We start from the raw sequence: 19,836 nt of genomic DNA, 5'->3' as shown, positions 1-19,836 counted from the left end.
GAAGTGGGACGGAGGTGAGGACCGGGCCGGAAGTTTTGTTAGTGGGCGGGGCTTACGCCGGAGTACAAGCGTGTTTGTGTTTCCATTTCCGTGAGTTAACTGTGGGTGAAAACTGTTGAAAAAAGCGAGTCAGAGATTTGGTGGGGGCGGGGGGAAGAAGAGCAGGAAGGAAAGGAGGAAACACTGAATTTTATAAGACAAAAGACGTAGCATAAGCGTACTGTAAAGTATGGGGACAAGGTTTGTGAAGAGTCGGGCTGGGAGCTAATAACCGGGGCAGGGTTGGGGTGGGAGGGGGATAGGAAACCAGGAGGAGAGATGTGCCTGTGGTTTGCTGTGTGAACAGACACTGTTAACTCCTGGGCCTCCGTAATTTAAGCTGTAAAATACTTGATTAGACCAAGTAGTCTTAACTCAAATTCCAGAGTGTTTACTAGGCACTGCTGCCTCAGCATTTATTAAAAAAACAAGTGGATTATATAGATGCAGAAGAATTTTTTGAACGGACAAATATTTTGAAGCCATCGTATTTGCATTTCATGTTTGTACAGCTGTTAAGTTCCAATAACAGTTAAATTTTAGCTAGTTGTGGATAACTCCTCAACATTTTTTTTTAAACTTGTGGAACAGATTAAACCCTGGTCTACCCCTTCCAGCTGTCCTGGGAACAAGTTCATTAGGTAAATTAAAATTAATTTGAATTTTGGTCTAAATGAAAACATACTAGGAAAATAAAGATGTAAAGGAACTTTATCAGGCATTCCAGAACCAGCTAAGAATTACTTGTAGTTTTTTAGTGAGTATTACCTGTGTGAGTATCCTTTATTATAAGATTATAAACTACAGTTAGTATTTTTTACATAGATTAGTATTAAAATGTGTCTTCTTATAAGGCAACTATACTCAAATAATTTTTTTTAACTGGGTCTTCTTGAATTATAAACTTTAATACCATTTTGCATGGAAGATGAAGAATATTTAGAGAGATAGATGCTTTTTCTCCAACTGGATTAAAGAGATGTCATTGGGTTAAGGAAAGAATGAGAGAAAAAGAAGCAGAAAGGTAGTATACAAACTTTCCTCCCAAAGAGCACATCTACATCAGCCAGGTGAACAGGAGCAATTGTCAAGCCAATTTCATCAATACAAACAACTAATTTAGATAACTGATAGCATCATGTGACTTCCTGTTTTGGTGGAAGGTTAAAAGTAGAGGGGAACTCTCTTGAGAAATGATATTTAAGTGAATAATTCTCTTCTAGGAAACTGTTACTACTCAGTTCTTTGAAAACTTTTAAATTTATTATTAATTAGAATGCCAAATCTTAGAGAAATGCAATTTTAAATATAAAAAAGCAAAATTATCATTCTAATAAATAAACCCATACAGACTGAGATATACTAAATATAGGAAATAATTTTCTTTTATCCTGGTTTACACTGTATACAAAATATAAACAATTGGAAAGATACAAAATATCCTATTACATTTAAGAAAAAAGGAGAGCAATAGTTTCAAAATGCTTAAGATGAGAAGAAAAATGCCTCGAGCACTACATTTTTTAAAGTCTGGAATATAAATACATAAAAAACATATCTTTTTCATATAACCAGCAACTTTAGTCCCAAAGAAAAGCCTTGTTCTTTTTAAGAAATGGGTCTTCTTGAGTTATAAACTTTAACACCATTTTGCATTGAAGATCGAGAATATTTAGTGAGTAATGAACCAATGGTTTGCTTCTCTCCACACAAATCTCTGTGGGGAACAATAAAAAAAAAAATATGAACATCATAAATATTCTAGGGAACAGAACACAACATTCACAATACTAGTTATTTATCTCTGTCTCACCTACATCCATCTTTCCAACAAACATAAGTGTGTTTGTGGGAAAAACACACTAGGGAGAGATAACTAAGCCATAAATTAAACTAGATACATGTATGTACTATCTTCAGCCTTCATGGTAAGAGTATGAATGATATAATTATTTAACTCTGTGTTAGATATGAAGAAACTGAGGCTAAGATGATAAAGGATGGAGCCAAGATTTGTAGCCAGCTCTCTATGACTTCAAAGTCTGCATTTTTCCCATCATATCACACAGCCTCCAAATTAGAAATACAAACAATGACACAGTGAGGCCTAAACTCAGAGAACATAGATACCAGGCGACCTGTGTGAGCTCATCTAGGGAACCTACCCTACCTGAACTTTAGCCTCCTCTTCTGTACCTCAAAGAGAAGATTAACTGGAATACCATGAGCGAAGGGAAGATATGGGAGGAGAGACCTAGAGAAGGAGGCAAGGGCAAGATCAAATAAGGCCTTGAAGAGCATGAGAGGGAACTGTAATTTAATTTAAAGTATAATGGGAAGCCAGTGGGAGGATTTTATTTCACAGAAAAGCATAATGTGATCCAAGTTTTGAGTAATGAAAGCAATGAGTTGATGATTATGGAAGGTAGGTAGTGAGTACATGGAGGATTCCTTATATTGTCACTTTTGAAGGCTTAAAATTCTCCAAAAGCTTAAAAGGGGGAAGAGAAGGGAGCGAAAAAAGAAGCAGGGAGATCAATTCAGAGGCAGGTAGAGTTGATCTATCAGGATCTGTTCATGTTTGAACCCAGGGGTAAGGAAAAAAAAAAAAGACAAGGATTTCTAGACCTTTTGATTGAGTAACTGTATTATTAATGGCAGTGCTGTTAACTGAGATGAGGAAGATGGGGTTAAGACAAGGAGGAATCAGCAGTTCCATTGTGAGCATGTTAGGTTTGAAATTCCTATTAGATATCCAAGTAGAAATGTTTTTTGGCTTTTTAGGTCTGCACTCATGGCTTATGGAGGTTCCCAGGCTAGGGGTCTAATTGGAGCAACAGCTGCTGGCCTACACCACAGCCACAGCAATGCAGGATCCAAGCCATGTCTGCCACCTACACGACAGCTCACGGCAACGCTGGATCCTTAACCCACTGAGTGAGGCCAAGTATCAAACCCGAGTCCTCATGGATTCGAGTCAGGTTCCTTAACCACTGAGCCACAAATGGAACTTCCTCCAAGTAGAAATGTTAAGTAGCTAGATGGAAGAATCTCGAGCTCAGGGAAAAGGTGAAGTATGAAGATAAAGTGAAAAGACATTACGGGAGTTCCCGTCGTGGCACAGTGGTTAACTAGAAACCATGAGGTTGCAGGTTGGGTCCCTGGCCTTGCTCAGTGGGTTAACGATCCGGCGTTGCCATGAGCTGTGGTGTAGGTCACAGATGCGGCTTGGATCCCACGTTGCTGTGGCTCTGGCGTAGGCTGGTGGCTACAGCTCCGATTAGACCCCTAGCCTGAGAACCTCCATATGCTGTGGGAGCGGCCCTAGAAAAGACAAAAAGACAAAAAAAAAAAAAAAAAAAAAAAAAGAAAAGACATTAAAATGAAATTCAGGCCTATGTGAGGGCACCAAAAGAAAATATATAAAATGGAGAGAGTAGCCAAAGACAGAATGCTAGAGCGCTCCAACATTTAATTGGGAAGAACAGGGAGACATTAGCAAGAGATGGAAAAGGCAGTGCTGGCTTGAGGGAGAAGGAAGAAAACTAGTGTTTTAAGTTGGATGTGGTCTACTGTATCAGACAGTGTTAGGAGGCCAAGTAAACAAAGACAGACAATTGACCACTGAATGGAGAAAGATGGATGCCATTGGGTTAAGGAAAGAATGAGAGACAAGCAGAGAGCGAGTACAAAAACTTTTGAGACTTCTTATGAAGGAGGACAGAGGACATGGGGTTCCTTAGATTGTTTTTAAGATGAGCAATGCCACAGAACATCATACATTGCTGGGAATGATCCAGTCAGTAGGGAGACACTGATAACACAGTGGGGGAAGGGACAACTACAGGACAAGGACAAAGGGGATAGATGTAGTACAGAAGGAGGATTGGCCTTATGAGCAGGGACAGTTCATTCATTACATAGGAGGGACAGCAAAGGAAGTGTGTGCAGACACGAGGCGGCTGGAATACTGGGCCGTGGAGAAGAAGGTAGTTCTTGTCTTTTGTCTGCCTCTGTTTTCTCAAGATACAAGGTCATGAGCTGAGAAACAGGGAGTATTGCTGGTATGAAAAAAGGAGATGTAAAGTGCGTTGCAACAGTAGGGAAGCTTCATGAGGAAATGGTCCCTTGCCAGAGGCCCTGCTGAGTACCTCTTAAGTACTTCAGTGAGAATGCCAAGCCCTACTGTGTTATTTTTCTCCAGGAAATTTCAGGTGCCCCCATGTAGGTAGAGCGGAAGCAGAAGGTTGGGTTTAATCTTTATAGATTCTTGTCAAAGAGGTATGTCAAGACACAGAGATGGAACCAAAGGAGTACAGTGTGAACAGTAAGAGTTAGAAAGACTGATCCTGGAATCCACGCCAGGTATGAGACACAGAAGTGTTTGTTAGCGGGTGTGAGGTTGGTCCTGCAAGTAGGGCTGACTTGTTCTTCTATAGTCCGGTTTCTACCAAAACGTTAAGGTAAGGCAGTGGAAAAGAAAGAAGGTGGCCCTGAGAGAAGGATGCTTGACTGTGGGTATATAGTTGACTGTCCCTGTAAGAGCTGCAGCTCTGCAGGCAGAAGAGCAGGTTAAGTGATTCTAAAAACAGTAAGGAAGAGAGATGACACATACCCCACCTCCAGGAGCAGCAGTTGTAGAGAATGATAAGAGAGGACAGCCACTAAAGTCTGGAAGGAAGCAGTGTCTTTAGGAATACTTAAAAAAAAAAAAAAAAAAAAAAGTTCTAATAGTCTAACACCCTATGTCACCCATTATAAAAAGAACAGCCCTCAAGATCCATTTGTAGTTCCCTTGTGATGCAGCAGGTTAAGGATCCAGTGTTGTCACTGCTGTGGTGCAGGTTTGTTTCCTGGTCCAGGAACTTCCATATGCCACAGACGTGGCCAGGAAAAAAAAAAAAAAAAAAAAAACCACCTCAAAATTCCTTTGTAATGAATTACTTACTGAATATATGGAGCAATATCTTCTTCTGTCCACTTCTCCCTCAGAGAGAATAGACTATTAAAACGTTCCTGATTTTCTTCAGGTAAATCATCTACTTTCAGCAAAAATATGATTTCTGGTCTTGAGTGTCTATCCACCAGGGCTAAACCCTGTAAGAAATGAGAAGACAAAGGACAGTTCAAGTCAAAAAGGCTCATTCTTTTATCTTGCATTTAACTTAGCCCAAGGTATCTAAAATATAAGCCCCATGAAACTCATACAGGGGGAGGGAGTGGGATGGACTGGGAAGTTAGGGTTAGCAGATGCGAACTATTACATTTAGAATGAATAAGCAATCAGGTCCTGCGTACAGCACAGGGAACTATAGCTAGTCACTTGTGATAGAACATGATAAAGATGACATGAGGAAAAGAATGTGTATGTGTATATATATGTATGTATAACTGGGTCACTTTGCTGTACACCAGAAATTGGCAGAACACTGTAAATCAACAAAAAAATTAAAAAAGAAACTCCCCAGAAACTTTTGTAAAAAGAGTCCTCTAAGCTGTGACTTACTGTCCCTTCTATAACCTTGCTGTTACTACCACCAGTTTGTAGAGAAGGATCTGGCCCTAGAGGTCACTGAAGACCTGTCAGTGCCAAATCCAGTGGACCCTTTGCTTAGGTTCATCTTGCTCACCCTGCTTATTTTGTTAGTATTGCTAACAAATCTTTAAATCTGCATCACTGTTTACTCCTAACTTTATGTTATAGTTCACAGGGCCTCCTATCCCATTCCTCTAGTTTTGCTGTCACTGTCCTTGGTAACCTCTTCTAAACCTGGAACTTGAACAACCACTTAGTTGCTAATGACTGTAATATTTGTATCTTCAACTCAAATCCATTTCGAAAACACCAGACCTCTATGTCTGAACCTATATATGAACTTACTGTGTGTGTTACCCAGACCTGCTCTAGTCTTATTAATCCTAGGAAACCAGGAAACCTAGGCATCATCCTAGATTCCATTAGTCAAACCACTAGGGTTAGGGTTAGTGGTCCCCAAATCCCTGAGTTTAGGGCTTCAGCATTTCTCTATTCCTTTCTGATTACCCATTTCTTTAGCCAGTATTCTTTATTTTCTTTTTATTTAATAATTTTTATTTTCCCATTATAGCTGGTTTACAGTGTTCTGTCAATTTTCTTCTGTACAGCAAGGTGACCCAGTCACACATACACATAAATATTCCTTTTTCTCACATTATCATGCTCCATTGTAAGTGACTAGATATAGTTCCCAGTGCTATACAGCAGGATTTCTTTGGCCAGTATTCTGGAATATTCTCTTAGGAGTATTTAAGTGTTGAAAGCTGGACAGTTCTTTTGCATGATTGAGCCAACCTTCCATCCATCTATCCATCCAGCCTCATTCTGTCACGGTGTTCTTTCCAAAAGGCAGAACTCATCAGGTAACTCTTCTAACCGACGTTGCTGAATGGCCCCAAAGAGCTTTCTAGGTGAGAGCTGACATTCCTTAGCATAGTCCACAGTGTCCTTCACCAACTCACCAGTCCTCTTCACTCCAGTTGTGTATCCCTACTATCTGTCCCAATTTTTATCCTCCACACCTTAGAACATATGCTCCTGGATTCTCGTCTCTGCCCTTCCATCTATAGAGTAATAGGTCATCCTCTCAAATTTAGCAGTTTCCTTCAGAAACTCATCCCTGATGGACCAGTCCAATGGATAAGCCCCTTCAGCTGCTCCCATGATATCTTATGTATGCTTTTCCCAAGGCACAGATGGCTCCACATTGTTGCAAGAGATATTTACATGTAATGTGCACCCCCACGGCCTTTCCCCAGGCTGAGGACCTAGGTGGCACCTTGTGTGATGTTTTCTCCTCAGCATCTAGCATGGTGCCTAAGCACAAAAAGAAATTCTGACAATATTGAGCAAATACATTTTTTTTAGAGTGAAGGAAGGCCTTCTTGATGAAATGACTAAAAGATGAGTAGGAGAGATAGCCAGGTGAAACTGAGATGTTTATTCTAGAACCAAAGCCTTGTTAGATCCTAAGGTAGGAGACAGCTTGATGATCTTAAGAACCTGAAAGAAGGCTGGTATGCAGGGAAGAGAGAAAGGAGAAAGAGATGAAGCTACGGGGAAGATTATGAAGGGCTTTATAGGCCAAGATTTTATATATTTTATATTGTTTCATGAAACGCTTGATTTTATATCTTAAATGTGATGGGAAACCATTACAGTGATTTAAGCAAGATGTTCATCTCATCTAACTGGCATTTTTAAAAGGTCATTCTAGTAGTACCAGGATGGATTGGAGGTGGGCAAAGTTAAAAATACTGAAGGCCTGCTTAGGGATGCTATTGCTTTAGAGCCAGACAGCTAACATGATGCTGGTAAAAATGGAAATAAATGGGATGAAATAAGATACACCAGGTGGGAACCAGGATTACCTATAAATGGGCCGGAGTGATCTCACTGAGGTGATAGAAATGTTCTAAAACTAGATTGTGCTGGCTGGTAGCTCATTAAATTTAATACCAGTCCTTTTCAGAAGGGTGAACTATGATGTATAAATTACACTTCAATAAAGTGGGATTTTTTTTGGTTGGGTTTTATTTTTGTTTAAGGATTTTGTGATGGATTGAATGTAGAGCGCTCTAACGGGCAGCAAGGAAAGTAAATTAGCTCCAAATTCAGTTCTAATACAGGTTTCATTTCACCTAGTAACCTAGTGAGTTATGGAGGCAGTCACCATCACTACCTTACCTTAAGCTGATCAAGCCTAGTTATCATTCCTTCCGGAACACTCTGTTGCCACACTTCTTGAAACTCAGCGAGATTGAATTTCACTGCATTCTGAAGTAGCATTTGTGCTGTGGCTCTGCATATTTTATCTGCACTCAATTCAAAATAAACTTCACCTAAGGAAAAGGTATCAGACAGTTTCACATTGGCTTCTGACAATTAATTACACTACTGTTTCCTTGTCTTCAGCACCATTTCACAGGACTTATACGCAACTCATCTCCCACCACCCCATGGAGTTATTTTTAATAGGAAGATACTTAAAAAAGGTATACCCATTTTAACACAGGAGTTAAAATACCCATTAAGATATTTTCCAGTCTTACCTTCATCTAAATATTTCTTTCCATAACAGTTGAGACAGTGTTCGATCATTTCCCTGAAAAATTTTAAACACTTTCTTCACATTTTTATGAATTATATTTTTAACGTTGCTAACCAGAAACTAAGATATAAATTTGAAATACTAAAAGATTTTGGTTGCCCAGCAGAACTTTGCATTAGGAAGTGAAATATACTGGAAAGCTACTATATTCCAGGCCCCATGCTAAGTATTTTTGATGGCAGAAAAAAAAAGATACACATTTATTCACCCCCAGTGACCAAAATTCGCAACTCCTTCTCGGTTGTATATTTTTTAGATTTCTACAAGATATTAAAATATAGTCTATGACCTAGGTTTAGTTCAATCTTGGAAAATAATTTTTTCCCCTTTAAGGAAACCTGGAGGGACATTGATTAAAATACTTACTCTGGCTCCAATGGTCCAAGTTCCTGAAGGCATGTATTCAAAGGAACTTTACTGAAAGACCAAGATTCGGAATCCACGAGCTGAGTAACATGATTCAGAAGTTTCATCTCATAATCAAATTCAAGAATCCTCCAATAACCTACAAATTCCAGAAGTTATATTTCTCAAAGAACATTTTTAAAAAAATGGATTGGCTGATAGATTTGATAAAGTAGCTGCATACTCTTGCCTATTGCAAGAAAGTCATGGAAAGTCTTAGCTTTCTTGATAAAACAGTGCTTCTTTTTATGCTTTTCTTATTACAAATTGTGTCTTAAGGGAGATTTGTTGGTTTTTAGAGTACTTGACATATGACTAATACTTTTTTTCTCCATGTGCTTTAATATTTAGTTATCTCACAATAATCTTGTCATCCTAAATGGAAACATGGAAACCTGTGGCTGGTATAGTCATTTCATTAGAATGTCTTACAAATGAGATAAAGGTCGTAGGTTGAACCAAACAGTGATCTTTGCTGTGGAGGCATTGCTGTGGTTACAAGCCCCATCTCAGCTCTTTTGGAGAGGTCTTCCCATGCTCATAAACAAGTCTAGCTCTGGAGTTCCCATCAGGGCTCAGCAGGTTAAGAACCCAACTAATATCCATGAGGGTGCAGATTCAATCCCTGGCCTTGCTCAGTGGGTTAAAGGATCCAGGATTGCCATGAGCTATGGTGTCAGTCACCGACATGGCTTGGATCTGGTGCAGCTGTGGCTGTGACATAGACTGGCAGCTGCCAGTTCCGATTCAACCCCTACCGTGGGAAGTTCCATATGCTGCAAATGCGGCCCTAAAAATGAAGGGGGGAGAAAAAGAAGTCTAGTTCATTCAAGAGATAACAGACTCAGAGGTATGATGTGGACCGTGGCAAAGAGAAAGGCTAGCATCAAGATATGTTACCCTATTCCTGTGAGAGATTGTGAAATGCCCTCTCATAACCAAAGGCACTACCACAACTCCTGGAGAAACAAGTTCAGCACACACCCACCATTTCCAAGGGAGAATGTTCCTATTCGGAAAAAATCAAGGCAATGTTAAAAAATGGAATGTGTTATGTAAAACTGAGAAAGCTAGGAAAAAAACCTATGTGCCACCCCACCCACACACACCAAAATGTTATCCATTTTCATGCAGTTAGTGAATAATGCAGAGGACTGCATCAAATACACTGGTTTGGGTTTGTTTTGTTTTTGTTTTTTAACCTTAACATTTATGGTACCCATATACCATAGTAACTAGCAGCAAGCAACCACAATTAGGACCAAATGTGTCTCCAGGAACCATAACAAAGAACTAAAAGCGTCCAGTTATTTTTAAAATCACACGCAGCTGCTTTATTCAACAGAATTCATCACCTTTGAGAGTTATGGCCTCACAAAAGCGAATCCAGCTTGGAAGACTGTGAGCATCCAAGAAACAGTGCATCCCCCAAACCATGCCATTTTCTCCTTCCTAACACATGGGTGGCAGAATCAAGCTGCTTCCCTGGGCAAGCTTAAGAGGGCTGAAAAAATGCACACAAACATCTACTCCAGTATTACAGCACGCCTAGATGTGAGGTGGGGGGAAAGCTTCCAGTTTACCACTGGAAGCTGGTCATAACACTGAAGAAGATATTAATGGGGCTTCTCCTTCAACCTCTGAAGCCAAAAAATACAACTTTTACACAGGTTTACTATACAAACTACCTAACACACATTCAGAAGTACGTTTAGTCATCACAAAAAGAAAAGTCTTCTAAGCAATGTGAAAGTACAATGAGGTTATCGAGTTAATGCTGAAGCAGAAGTTCAAGTACCTGGCTTTTAGGCCTCATCACTAACTCAATGTAGAACCCTGGACAAGTCCATTTCCTTTCCTAGGCCTTAGTTTCCTCACTGATTAAAAACCATGAGGAGATTAGACTACCTCATATCTTAAGACCTTTCCCTGATCTAATATGATTCTTCTATTAGCATTCAGTACAAAGAAATAGGCCCATGAGGCGTAAAGTCACTGGTCGGAGACTGACCTCCTCCTGTAAACGTGATCACAGGTAGTTTCTACCCCACACCCGTAATACAAATATCATCATCTCCGAGCCCTAAGAAAGATTAAATAAATAGCAGGCAACAGCAATAAACAGGTGAAGATGTCTAAAAACTTCTCATTTGACACCCAATTTCCATCATTATGAATAATAAGTAATGCTACCTCCAATCTCACAGGCATTTAGAACTTGTAATTGGGCCATTATTTCTTCCTCACTTGCCTGAATTTGATCAAGCAAATCTTCAGTCGTATACTGAAAAAAGAAAAAAACAAAACAAAAAAAACATATTTTAAGGCCTGCAAAGAATTTTTTTTTTAGACTTACTGAATTTGGGAAAATATATAGGAATAGATTAAAGCAATTTTTATAGGTATCCTAACTTTCTTTTGTTAATGTGTAATGATTACTACAAAAATTCAGTGGATATCTTAGAAGAAAAGGGTACATCTTTATGATGTTGGATTTGGCAATGGTTTTAGATGATACTAAAAACATAATCAACAAAAGATAAATAATGTGGATTTCATCAAAGTGAAAACTCTTCCCGCTCCTGGGCATCTATCCAGAGAAAACCATGACTTGAAAAGACACATGTACTCCAATGTTCACTGTAGCACTATTTTCAATAGCCAAGACATGGGAATAGCCTAAATGTCCATCAAAAGAGGAGTGGATAAATAAGATGTGGTACATATACACAATGGAATATTACTCAGCCATTAAAAGGAAAGAAATAATGGCATTTGCAGCAACATGGATGGACGTAGAAACTATCATGCTAAGTGAAGTCAGTCAGACAATAAGACACCAATATCAAATGCTATCACTTGCATGTGGAATCTAAAAAAAGGACACAATTTATTTACAGAACAGATACTGATTCACAGACTTTGTAAAACTTACGGTTTCCAAATGAGACAAGTTGGGGGGTGGGGGGATGCACTGAGGGTTTGGGATGGAAATGCTATAAAATTTGGTTGTGATGATTGTTGTACAACTATAAATATAATAAAATTCATTGAGTAATTAAAAAACTCATTTCAAACATCACCAACACAAAAGGACAAATATTATATGATTCCACTTATATGGTATATTTGACATAGGCACATTCACAGAGACAGAAAGAACAGTGGTTGCCAGAAAGTGAGAGGCAGGGAAAACTGGGGAGTTAGGTGTTTGACGCATATAGAGTTTCAGCTTGGGAAGGTGAAAATTTTCTGTAGATGGATGATAGTGATGGTTGCAGAACAGTGTGGACTTATGTAATGCCACAGAACTGTGCAGGTAAAAATGCTTAAAATGATAAATGTTATGCTCTGTCCATTTTTACAATTTAAAAAAAAAAGAAAGTGAAAAAAAACCCACAAAACAGGAGGAAATATTTGCATATCATATAGCTGACAAAGAACTTATATTTAGACTATATAAAGAACACTCCTGGAGTTCTCTTGTGACTCAGTGAGTTAAGGATCTAGCAGTTGTCACTGAAGCAGCTTGGGTCACTGCTGTTGTACGGGTTTGATCCCTGGCCCATGAACATCTGCATGCTGTGGATGTGGCCAAGGCGGGGGGCGGGGGGAGAGACTCCTACAAGTTAGTAAAGGACAAATAACCCAATTAAAAATCAGGCAAAGGAGTTTCTGTATGGACATTCTCCAAAGATACAGAAATAGTCAAAAAGCATATGAAAAGATGCTCAACATCATGTCATTAGGGAAATACACATCAAAACCCAGTGATACCACTTCAAACCCATTAGGGAGGATATAGAAAAGACAGTAAAAATTGTTGTCCAGGATGCAAAGAAGTTAGAACCCTCATAAAATGGAAATGTAAAATAGTGCAGCCACTTTGGAAAACAGTCTGGCAGTTCCTCAAATGGTTATACAGAGTAACCACATGACCCATCAACTTCACTCAGGTATATACCCAACAGAAATAAAAACATAGGTCTACTAGAAACTTATACATGAATGTTCACAGCAATGTTATTCATAATAATCAAATGATGAATAATAAAAAGTAGAAACTACTCAAATATCCCAATGATGAATAATAATCAAAAAGTAGAAACTACGCAAATATCCCACTATGGAATAGATGAACATAATATATTCATAAACTGGGGCATTATTCAACAACAAAAAGGAACAAACTACTGATAACATAGTACAAGATGAATATAAACCATGAAAAAGGCACACCAAGTCAAAGAAGCCAGTCAGAAAAGGTCACTTACTGATTCTGTTCACATAAAACATCCAGAAGTGGCAAATCAATAGAGACAGAAAGTAGATTAGTAGCAGCCCAGGGCTGAGATGGGAGAGGGAGGGAGGAAAAGGTAGGATTGGAAGGTAACAGTGTTTCTTTTGAGGTGATGAAAATATTCTAAACTTCATTGTGATGATTGCACAGCTCCATAAATGTACTAATAATACTGAATTAAATTTAATTCACTTTATTTTGGCCACACTTACAGCATGTGGAAGTTCCCAAGCCAGGGATTGAATCCGAGCTGCAACTGTGACCTATACAACAGCTGCGGCAATGCCTGATCCTTAACCCACTGGCCAGGCTGGGGACTGAACCTGCACTGCTGCAGAGACAACACTAGCCACTTGCCACAGTGGGAATTTTCTTAATTCACTTTAAAATGAGTGAATTGCTTGTTATAGAAATCTCTCAATAAAGCTGTTACAAAGAAGAAAGTTCAAACTTCTAATACAAATGTGGTCTTCAAAATAGAGTTCTATAATTTTGAATTACATTTAAAACTTAAATTTTTTTTACTTGGTTTATAAATATTTTTCCATATTTCCAGGAGTTAGTCAATCCTGACATTAGAATAAGAATGCTTTCCATTTTCATAATGCCTTTTCTCAAGAGCCCCTAATTATAATTTTCAATTAAATAAAAATTATTCTAACTTCTAAAAAACTATTATCTCATAATTAGGAACATGAGAAGCTTTCAGCTACGTAAATGTCACCATGATGTCTAGGACTTGCTTAAAATACTCCAAAGGAAAAAAAAAAAAGTGGAAAGCAGCAGAGGGACAGAAGTGAGACTGATGAAATATTAATGTTCAACAGAGTGATGAATATTTGGGGGTCCTTCTGTTTTTGGGTATGTTCAAAATTGTCATAAACTTTAGAAAGAATGTCACCATTACCTGTCTCTATTTATAGCTCTATTGCTAAAATTCCAAAGAGATGAATTAAAAGATGAAAATAATAGTCTTACTTTTGATCGATTTGAATCCTTTTCTTTTTGACTATCAGGTCCTTCATAGGTATTTTCCATCAGAAGTTTCTTTAACTTCTTTAATTTAGGTCTACATCTTCTTAATTCCCAGTAATTATTAGAAAAACCAAAGATCTAGAAATTAAAAATATAACATGTTAGGGACCATTCTAAGAATAAAACTTGCTACAAAGTTTCAACCAACCCATCTGCCTTCCTGAAGAAGCAAGAAAACAGAGTCAAGGAATTCTCCCTTCTATTGAGAAGGTGCCCATCCAACCATCTCAAGCAATGAATAGGTATGTTCAAGAAACACTTTTCAAAATCGAAGATGACACTGTCAGAGTTCCTGTCGTGGCTCAGTGGTAACGAACCCGACTAGTATCCATGAGGATGCAGGTTGGATCTCTGGCCTCGCTCAGTGGGTTAAGGATCTGGTGTGGCTGTGGCTGTGGCATAGGCAGGCGGCTACAGCACCAATTCAACTCCTGGCCTGGGACTTTCTATATGCTGTGGGTGTGGCCAAAAAAAAAAAAAAGACCCTGTCAACATACTAAGAAGAGATAATTGAGCTCCATGTCCCAAGTGCACTCTGGGAACTGGAATATGCCCAGAAAAGAATGACCAGGATGTGACAATTCTGCAAACCAAATAGGAACAACAGAGAAAAAATATCTTCATGCTGAAAAACAGAAACATTAGCACAGTCTTCACATAGTGAAGGGATGTTAAAGGGAAGAGGAGGTATAATTGTTCTGTGTTGTTCATGATGCCAAAGTTAAGCAGATGTTAAGAGAAACTTCTAATCGATGCAAGAACTTCCCACTCTTTAGAATTGCAACCAATTCCTCTTTGGACTTGTGAAACAGTGAGAGGCCAATCACTCAAAGAAATCCAGGTCATAATGGCTAAATGATAGCTAAATAAATATCCGTTATCCCTCTCTGTATCCCCAGGATTTGTGAAATGTCTGGCACTTAGTAGGTGCTCATGAAAGAAGGGGAAAGGGTTGAAATGGTTTGTCCCTGGGGTGCCTTCCAACCCGAACATGAAAGGTCTGAGGATGCATCTACTCTAAAACTAGTATAAGCCTTGACCAACAAGACAAGAGGCCCAGAGCCTGATGGAGATGCTGCTGAATCTAAGAAAAGCTTAAGGACCAAAACACAAAGATTGATTTCATGCATAGTTCACAAATGGGAAGCCTGCTGGCTATATCCAATGAATAGATGTTGGTGTGTGCTTTTGTCTTGGGAAGAAGGGAAGTTTAGTATAGAGTTTTAATTAGTTGCCAACATTGAAGAATAAGGAGATGTGCCCCTAAAATCTAAATTTTTAAAGTTTACTTGGACAAGAGAAATCAGAAGATCTGGAATGTTGAGCCCTCTTTCCCACAGGCCAAGAAGTACCCACCCACCGACTTGGGGCTTGTGTGCTCTAATTTGCCATAGATCCCCCCCATTGTCTATCTCCTGTGACTGGGTATCCACTACCAATATATCAAGGCCAGGCTGCTTTGCTCTTGTGTATTCCTTACATAGCTTTTTTAGGCATCTAAAGTACAATCACAGATTAAAACTGGTTAGTAGAACTTTATTAAGTTTCACTAAGTCTCAGAACACAGAATTCCCATAACAAGAACTCAAAGGTACTCACAGATGTTTTTACACCCTGCCCAAAATACCTACAAAACAGGTACATGACCAGAAAATAATGTGTTTTACAAAAGGATGATTTGTCAGTATTTCTAGTTAATTACAATGGAAGATGCCTACAAAAACCAAAATTTGGTATTTACTGGCAGTTTGTCTGTTTTAGCCACATCATATGAATCCCTGAAATGTCCCAGTATTTTCCCTTATTGCTATTCCAATTCTGTTTTTACTAAGTAGCTGGCTTAAAGTTACTCTAATAGGATTAAGAGCTGTACTATAATCGTATACATTTAATAATCTAGCCAGAATGGTGACTTCTGTTTGGTATCTGCCACCAGTAGTCTCCGAAATAATTAAGAATTTGTTATACAAGGCTGTGGATAGTTACGAACTAAACCAGTGTCAAAGGTGAGAAACACTTCCCTCAACAACCAATTTCTTCATTTCTCTCCCTCATCTAATGAGCTAGTTATGGTTTGAGGGAATTTCCTTTCAAAGGCTATTCACAGCAGAACTTACTAAAAATAGATAAAATGTTTAAAATGACTCACCTGATAGCCAATTTTCTGTTACAGAAAATGGTCAAGTTATCTGGGACTTTAAAGATAGACTGAGAAAATAAAGACAGTTTTACAAGACCACAAACAAATATAATGCCGGGAAATTTCAAATTTCGTTAGCAAACTTTTCAGATCGTGATTGTACACTTCATACCTCAAGTTTTTAATTAAAGATTAGCACATGTGTTGTTATTTTTCTACTTAAATAAATCCAGAAACAGAAGACAGTACCTCGGAGTGAATAATGTTACAGTGGGTTTCTTCCATCTTCAGCTGGTCTGGAGTTTTACAGTCAGGAAGAAAAAGCAACATATTGGAAGTGTCTGCTATTTTCAAGTCATACGTTTTGTCTTTACTGCACAGCACTGCCTGTTCATCCTTATCACCACGAATCACAAGACTGCAGGAAATGGGAAAAGAAAATATTTGGTTTATTGAGACAACAATGGACATCTTGATTATAAACAGTTCCAAAATCCTCTAGGCTTCTAGAATTTAAAACTAAGTCTTAAGGCTGTGTCTGGCCCCTGCTCTCACAGCCCCCCCAGTGATGGGCTCCCCAGAGCAAAGACTGGGCCAATTGAGACCCAGGAGCACCAGGTGGCCTCACTAAGGAAAAATAACAGGCAAAAAAGATCCAAAGATGCCAAGAGGCCAAATGTCACCATATGGCATCTTTGTGCAAATTGCTAGGAAGAGCACAAGGCAAAGCATTCAGTAGCTTCAGTCAAGATGTCACCATTTTCTAAAATATGCTAAAGCAATACTTCTCAAACTAATGTGTAGGCACGTTAGGGAATCTTGTTAAAAAGCAGATCTGGACTCAGTAGGTCTGGGATAGGACCAAGGAGTCTGCATGACTAACAAGCTCCCAGGTGATCATGCCGCTGGTCCTAGTACCCACTCAAAACTGGTCCTTCTTGTTTTGTCCCGAGATCCCCTAACAATCAAAGGAGCACATCCTGGCCTAATCATCTACACTGCAAAAAAAAAAAAAAAAAAAAGGGACTATGAGAAAAGAAGGCTGCAATGAAAAATATGAAAGTGGTATGTTTACAAACTCTACTGAATGATGTCTCTAATACAGGGTCACTAGTGGGGAAAAAAAAGGCAGAAGGAGGAAGAGGGGAGGATAAAAATGAGCAAGATGTGGTAGTAGTTCCTTCTCTGGCGCAGTGGGTTAAGGATCCAGCATTGTGTCTGTGGCAGTGCAGATTTGATCCCCAGCCTGGTGCAGTGGATTAAGTGATCAGGCATGCTACAGCTGTGACTGCAACCATGTGTATGTCACAGCTGCTACTCAGATTCAATCCCTGGACCAGGAATTTCCATATGCCCTGGGTGCAGAAAAAAAAAAAAGAAAAGAAAAAGGTGGTGGAAGAAAAACTAATTATAAATAATAAAGGTGATTGAGATTAATGAAAAAGGAGTTGATTCAAGCAGTTCTCTTTGTCCATAAAATATTTAATCCTCCTAGCCCAATTCATTTAAGTAAAAGCTAAAAACCTGAAACAGGAGACTGTAAATATATGTATTTTTTTGAAATAAGCTTTCATTTAATTTCCTCTCTTGTTTAGTTTCCTGGTCCTAAAATGTTTAATAGTCCCAAGTGCCTACTCTTAACATTTATTTCTACATTACACTATCCCCACTTTCAAATATTTTGTTTAAAACAACTACCCCTTTCCCCTGGAAAAAAAAAAAATTTAAAACACACGTTTTCAAACCCTTCTAGTTTCTGCCAGCCAGATTAACTGCAGCTGGACAAAGAAGGTCCTCACACCCGAAGTCCTTTCTCAAATCCCTGCCAACTCAGCTGGAATAAAGCCCCGCTGAATGATGTTCTCCTTCCGTTCCCTCAAAGATACTTTACTGCTAGCATCTGAATACTGGCCAGTTAACTATAATACTGTTAGATGGGTACAGTGGGAAAACTGAAAGACAGCCTAAAGGATTCAACTTAAAGGATCCTACAAGAGAACATACTCCCTGATAACATGCAGGTGCTGGAGGAAAGACAGTGCAGAAGAGAATTAAACCAGAGACTACAACTCCTCATTTTCAGGGACCGCACAGGGACTCCTCCTCTATGTTTTTTAACCCAAGGTCTTGCCGCAACTGTGTAGCTGGCCTAGAATTAGAAACAGCTTCACATTCCTACTGAGTGCCCCCCAGCAAGTCTGTTTCTTGAGGGCCTTCCACAATTACGAGGCTATACAAATGGCTTTAAATTCATTCCCCCACAGTCGTATCTACTTTCTGAGTAAAATAAATATAAGTAGAAGGCAAGAAGAACCCTATAAATATTAGATACTACCACTGCACTTTAAGGTGGAATGGCAAGGTGTTCTTTGAGTCCCTGGCCTCACAGTTAACATCCCCAAATCTTCCCTGAGGTTCTACTTCCTGATTTGTTTCCCCTGACAGAGGCCAACAAGACCAGCTGAAGCAGTCCTGTTTATCCCCGCAGTGCTTGGACTCCTCGGGAAAAGGCGGCGAGCTGGGAATCAAGCCACCGGCCTGCTGTGAGGCCCCCGTCAAATCAATGCATCTCTCCGGCCCAGTTTCCCCGCAGGAAAATGAGGTGGCTGGCACCAGGCTGAATACGCGGCAGACCCGGATCCGGCTCACCTGCGTCCCGCCTCCAGCTGCTGGCACAGTGCAGGCTCCAGCTGGAGCAGGCAGTAGTCGCCGGCGGCGGCGCTGGCCCCAGGGCCGAAGCCCAAGCAGTGCACCGTGGGCAGCAGCTCGGCCGTGTTCACCTTGGCGATCTGCAGCGTCGCGTCCACCTCGTCGCGGGTCCTCTTCATCGTTGTGCAGGGGCCGCCAGCTCAGGGTAAGAGAACCTAGACCCCGCAGGACTCTGACCCAGAGAAACAAGTAGAATGGAGTCTGTTTTAAAAGTGCGCCAAGGCAGCTGGGGGCGGGTTTCCGGGGCGGGGCGCGCCGCGGGGGCGTTCCCCCGGCAGGTCCGAAAGCTTCAGGGTACTCGGGCCTTCCGACACCGGGTCACCATCGGCAGAGCATCGACTGTTGCTGGGAGGAAAGGCGGCTTCTGCCGGGGGCCTCGGCGGAAGCGGGCGAGAGCTGAGCGTAGACCCCGCGGTGCTCCACGTGGAACCCTCACCCGCCCCTTCCGCTGCGCTCCTCCCCATCCTGTTTCCCGCCAATATTATCTCCATCTCCACGCCATTAAAACTGTCTCATCTTCCACCGGTGGCGGCCTTGTGATAAGCATTTTGCGTGCACCATTTCCTGACTCCTTCACCACAACTCTGTGAAGGGGACGCTTTTAAATTCCTTTTTGCAAAATGAGGAAGCAAGCTCCTTGCCCCTGGCGGCACAGCCAGGAGGTAGTAAAGTCTGATTCCAGGCTGGTCTATTAGGTCTCTAAAAACTTCCAGCCGGGTTTGTGTAAACACCTTGGACCGGAAACGAGGACCTTGTGGAATAGACAGCGTCTTACTTCTTTGAGTCTGGGAACCATCCATCATATGTGGGAGTCTAAGGCTTGGACTAGATCCATCCATTCGTTGAGTACCTAGCTTGTGGCGGGGGCCGGCGGTGGGGAGTAGCAGCTGAGGGGCTGAGACCCTTGTCAAGAGGAAAGTAGCTTCCTGGGGCTGGGAAGGCTCTGCTGCCTCCTGGGGAGACAAACTCACACTATAGGATGTGTAAAGTGCTCTGAAGTGACTTGTATATCAAGACAAGATCATTTTTCCTGGAGCAGATCTACACAAGCTCAGGCACAC

General features: G+C 40.3%; 2 protein-coding genes across 8 annotated transcripts in view; one reads left to right on the top strand and one right to left on the bottom strand.

Annotated features, from left to right (window-relative positions):
- Window positions 84–19,836, top strand: part of DEPTOR (DEP domain containing MTOR interacting protein) — a 210,623-nt gene continuing 190,870 nt past the window's right edge. For 5 of the 6 annotated variants that reach the window (XM_021090558.1, XM_021090554.1, XM_021090553.1 and 2 more), the window contains exons 1-3: window positions 84–240; window positions 631–680; window positions 18,512–18,920. The gene's annotated coding sequence lies outside the window, so the exon portion shown is untranslated. The remainder of the gene's footprint in view (window positions 241–630; window positions 681–18,511; window positions 18,921–19,836) is intronic. The other variant, XM_021090555.1, reaches the window with a different exon arrangement.
- DSCC1 (DNA replication and sister chromatid cohesion 1) lies at window positions 213–19,152 on the bottom strand. Of its 2 annotated transcripts, none has more exons than XM_021090559.1 (9): window positions 18,716–19,152; window positions 16,316–16,484; window positions 13,870–14,004; window positions 10,785–10,875; window positions 8,553–8,691; window positions 8,128–8,180; window positions 7,763–7,917; window positions 4,988–5,136; window positions 213–1,756 (listed from the first exon to the last, which is right to left on the bottom strand). In XM_021090559.1, the coding sequence occupies exons 1-9, from the start codon at window positions 18,892–18,894 to the stop codon at window positions 1,648–1,650; spliced, it is 1,179 nt and encodes a 392-aa protein (XP_020946218.1). In that variant the 5' UTR covers window positions 18,895–19,152; the 3' UTR covers window positions 213–1,647. The 2 variants fall into 2 exon arrangements, with proteins under 2 accessions (XP_020946218.1, XP_020946219.1); XM_021090560.1 differs by lacking the exon at window positions 213–1,756 and adding an exon at window positions 1,776–2,293 and having other exon boundaries at window positions 18,716–18,991.

Source organism: Sus scrofa, chromosome 4 (genome assembly GCF_000003025.6).
Source record: "Sus scrofa isolate TJ Tabasco breed Duroc chromosome 4, Sscrofa11.1, whole genome shotgun sequence".
In the NCBI taxonomy this organism is placed as follows: domain Eukaryota; kingdom Metazoa; phylum Chordata; class Mammalia; order Artiodactyla; family Suidae; genus Sus; species Sus scrofa.
Note: the sequence above shows the minus strand (reverse complement) of the source record. Positions and strands in the feature narration are given on the sequence as shown.

What these genes read in the sequence shown, in the direction of transcription:
- DSCC1 (XM_021090559.1), bottom strand. Translation starts at nt 18,894, where the DNA reads ATGAAGAGGACCCGCGACGAGGTGGACGCGACGCTGCAGATCGCCAAG. An exon ending in GTAACATTATTCACTCCGAG is followed by an intron (nt 14,005 to 16,315) that starts GTACTGTCTTCT and finishes TTTAATTTCTAG; the next exon opens with ATCTTTGGTTTTTCTAATAA. An exon ending in AAAGAAATATTTAGATGAAG is followed by an intron (nt 7,918 to 8,127) that starts GTAAGACTGGAA and finishes CCTTTTCCTTAG; the next exon opens with GTGAAGTTTATTTTGAATTG.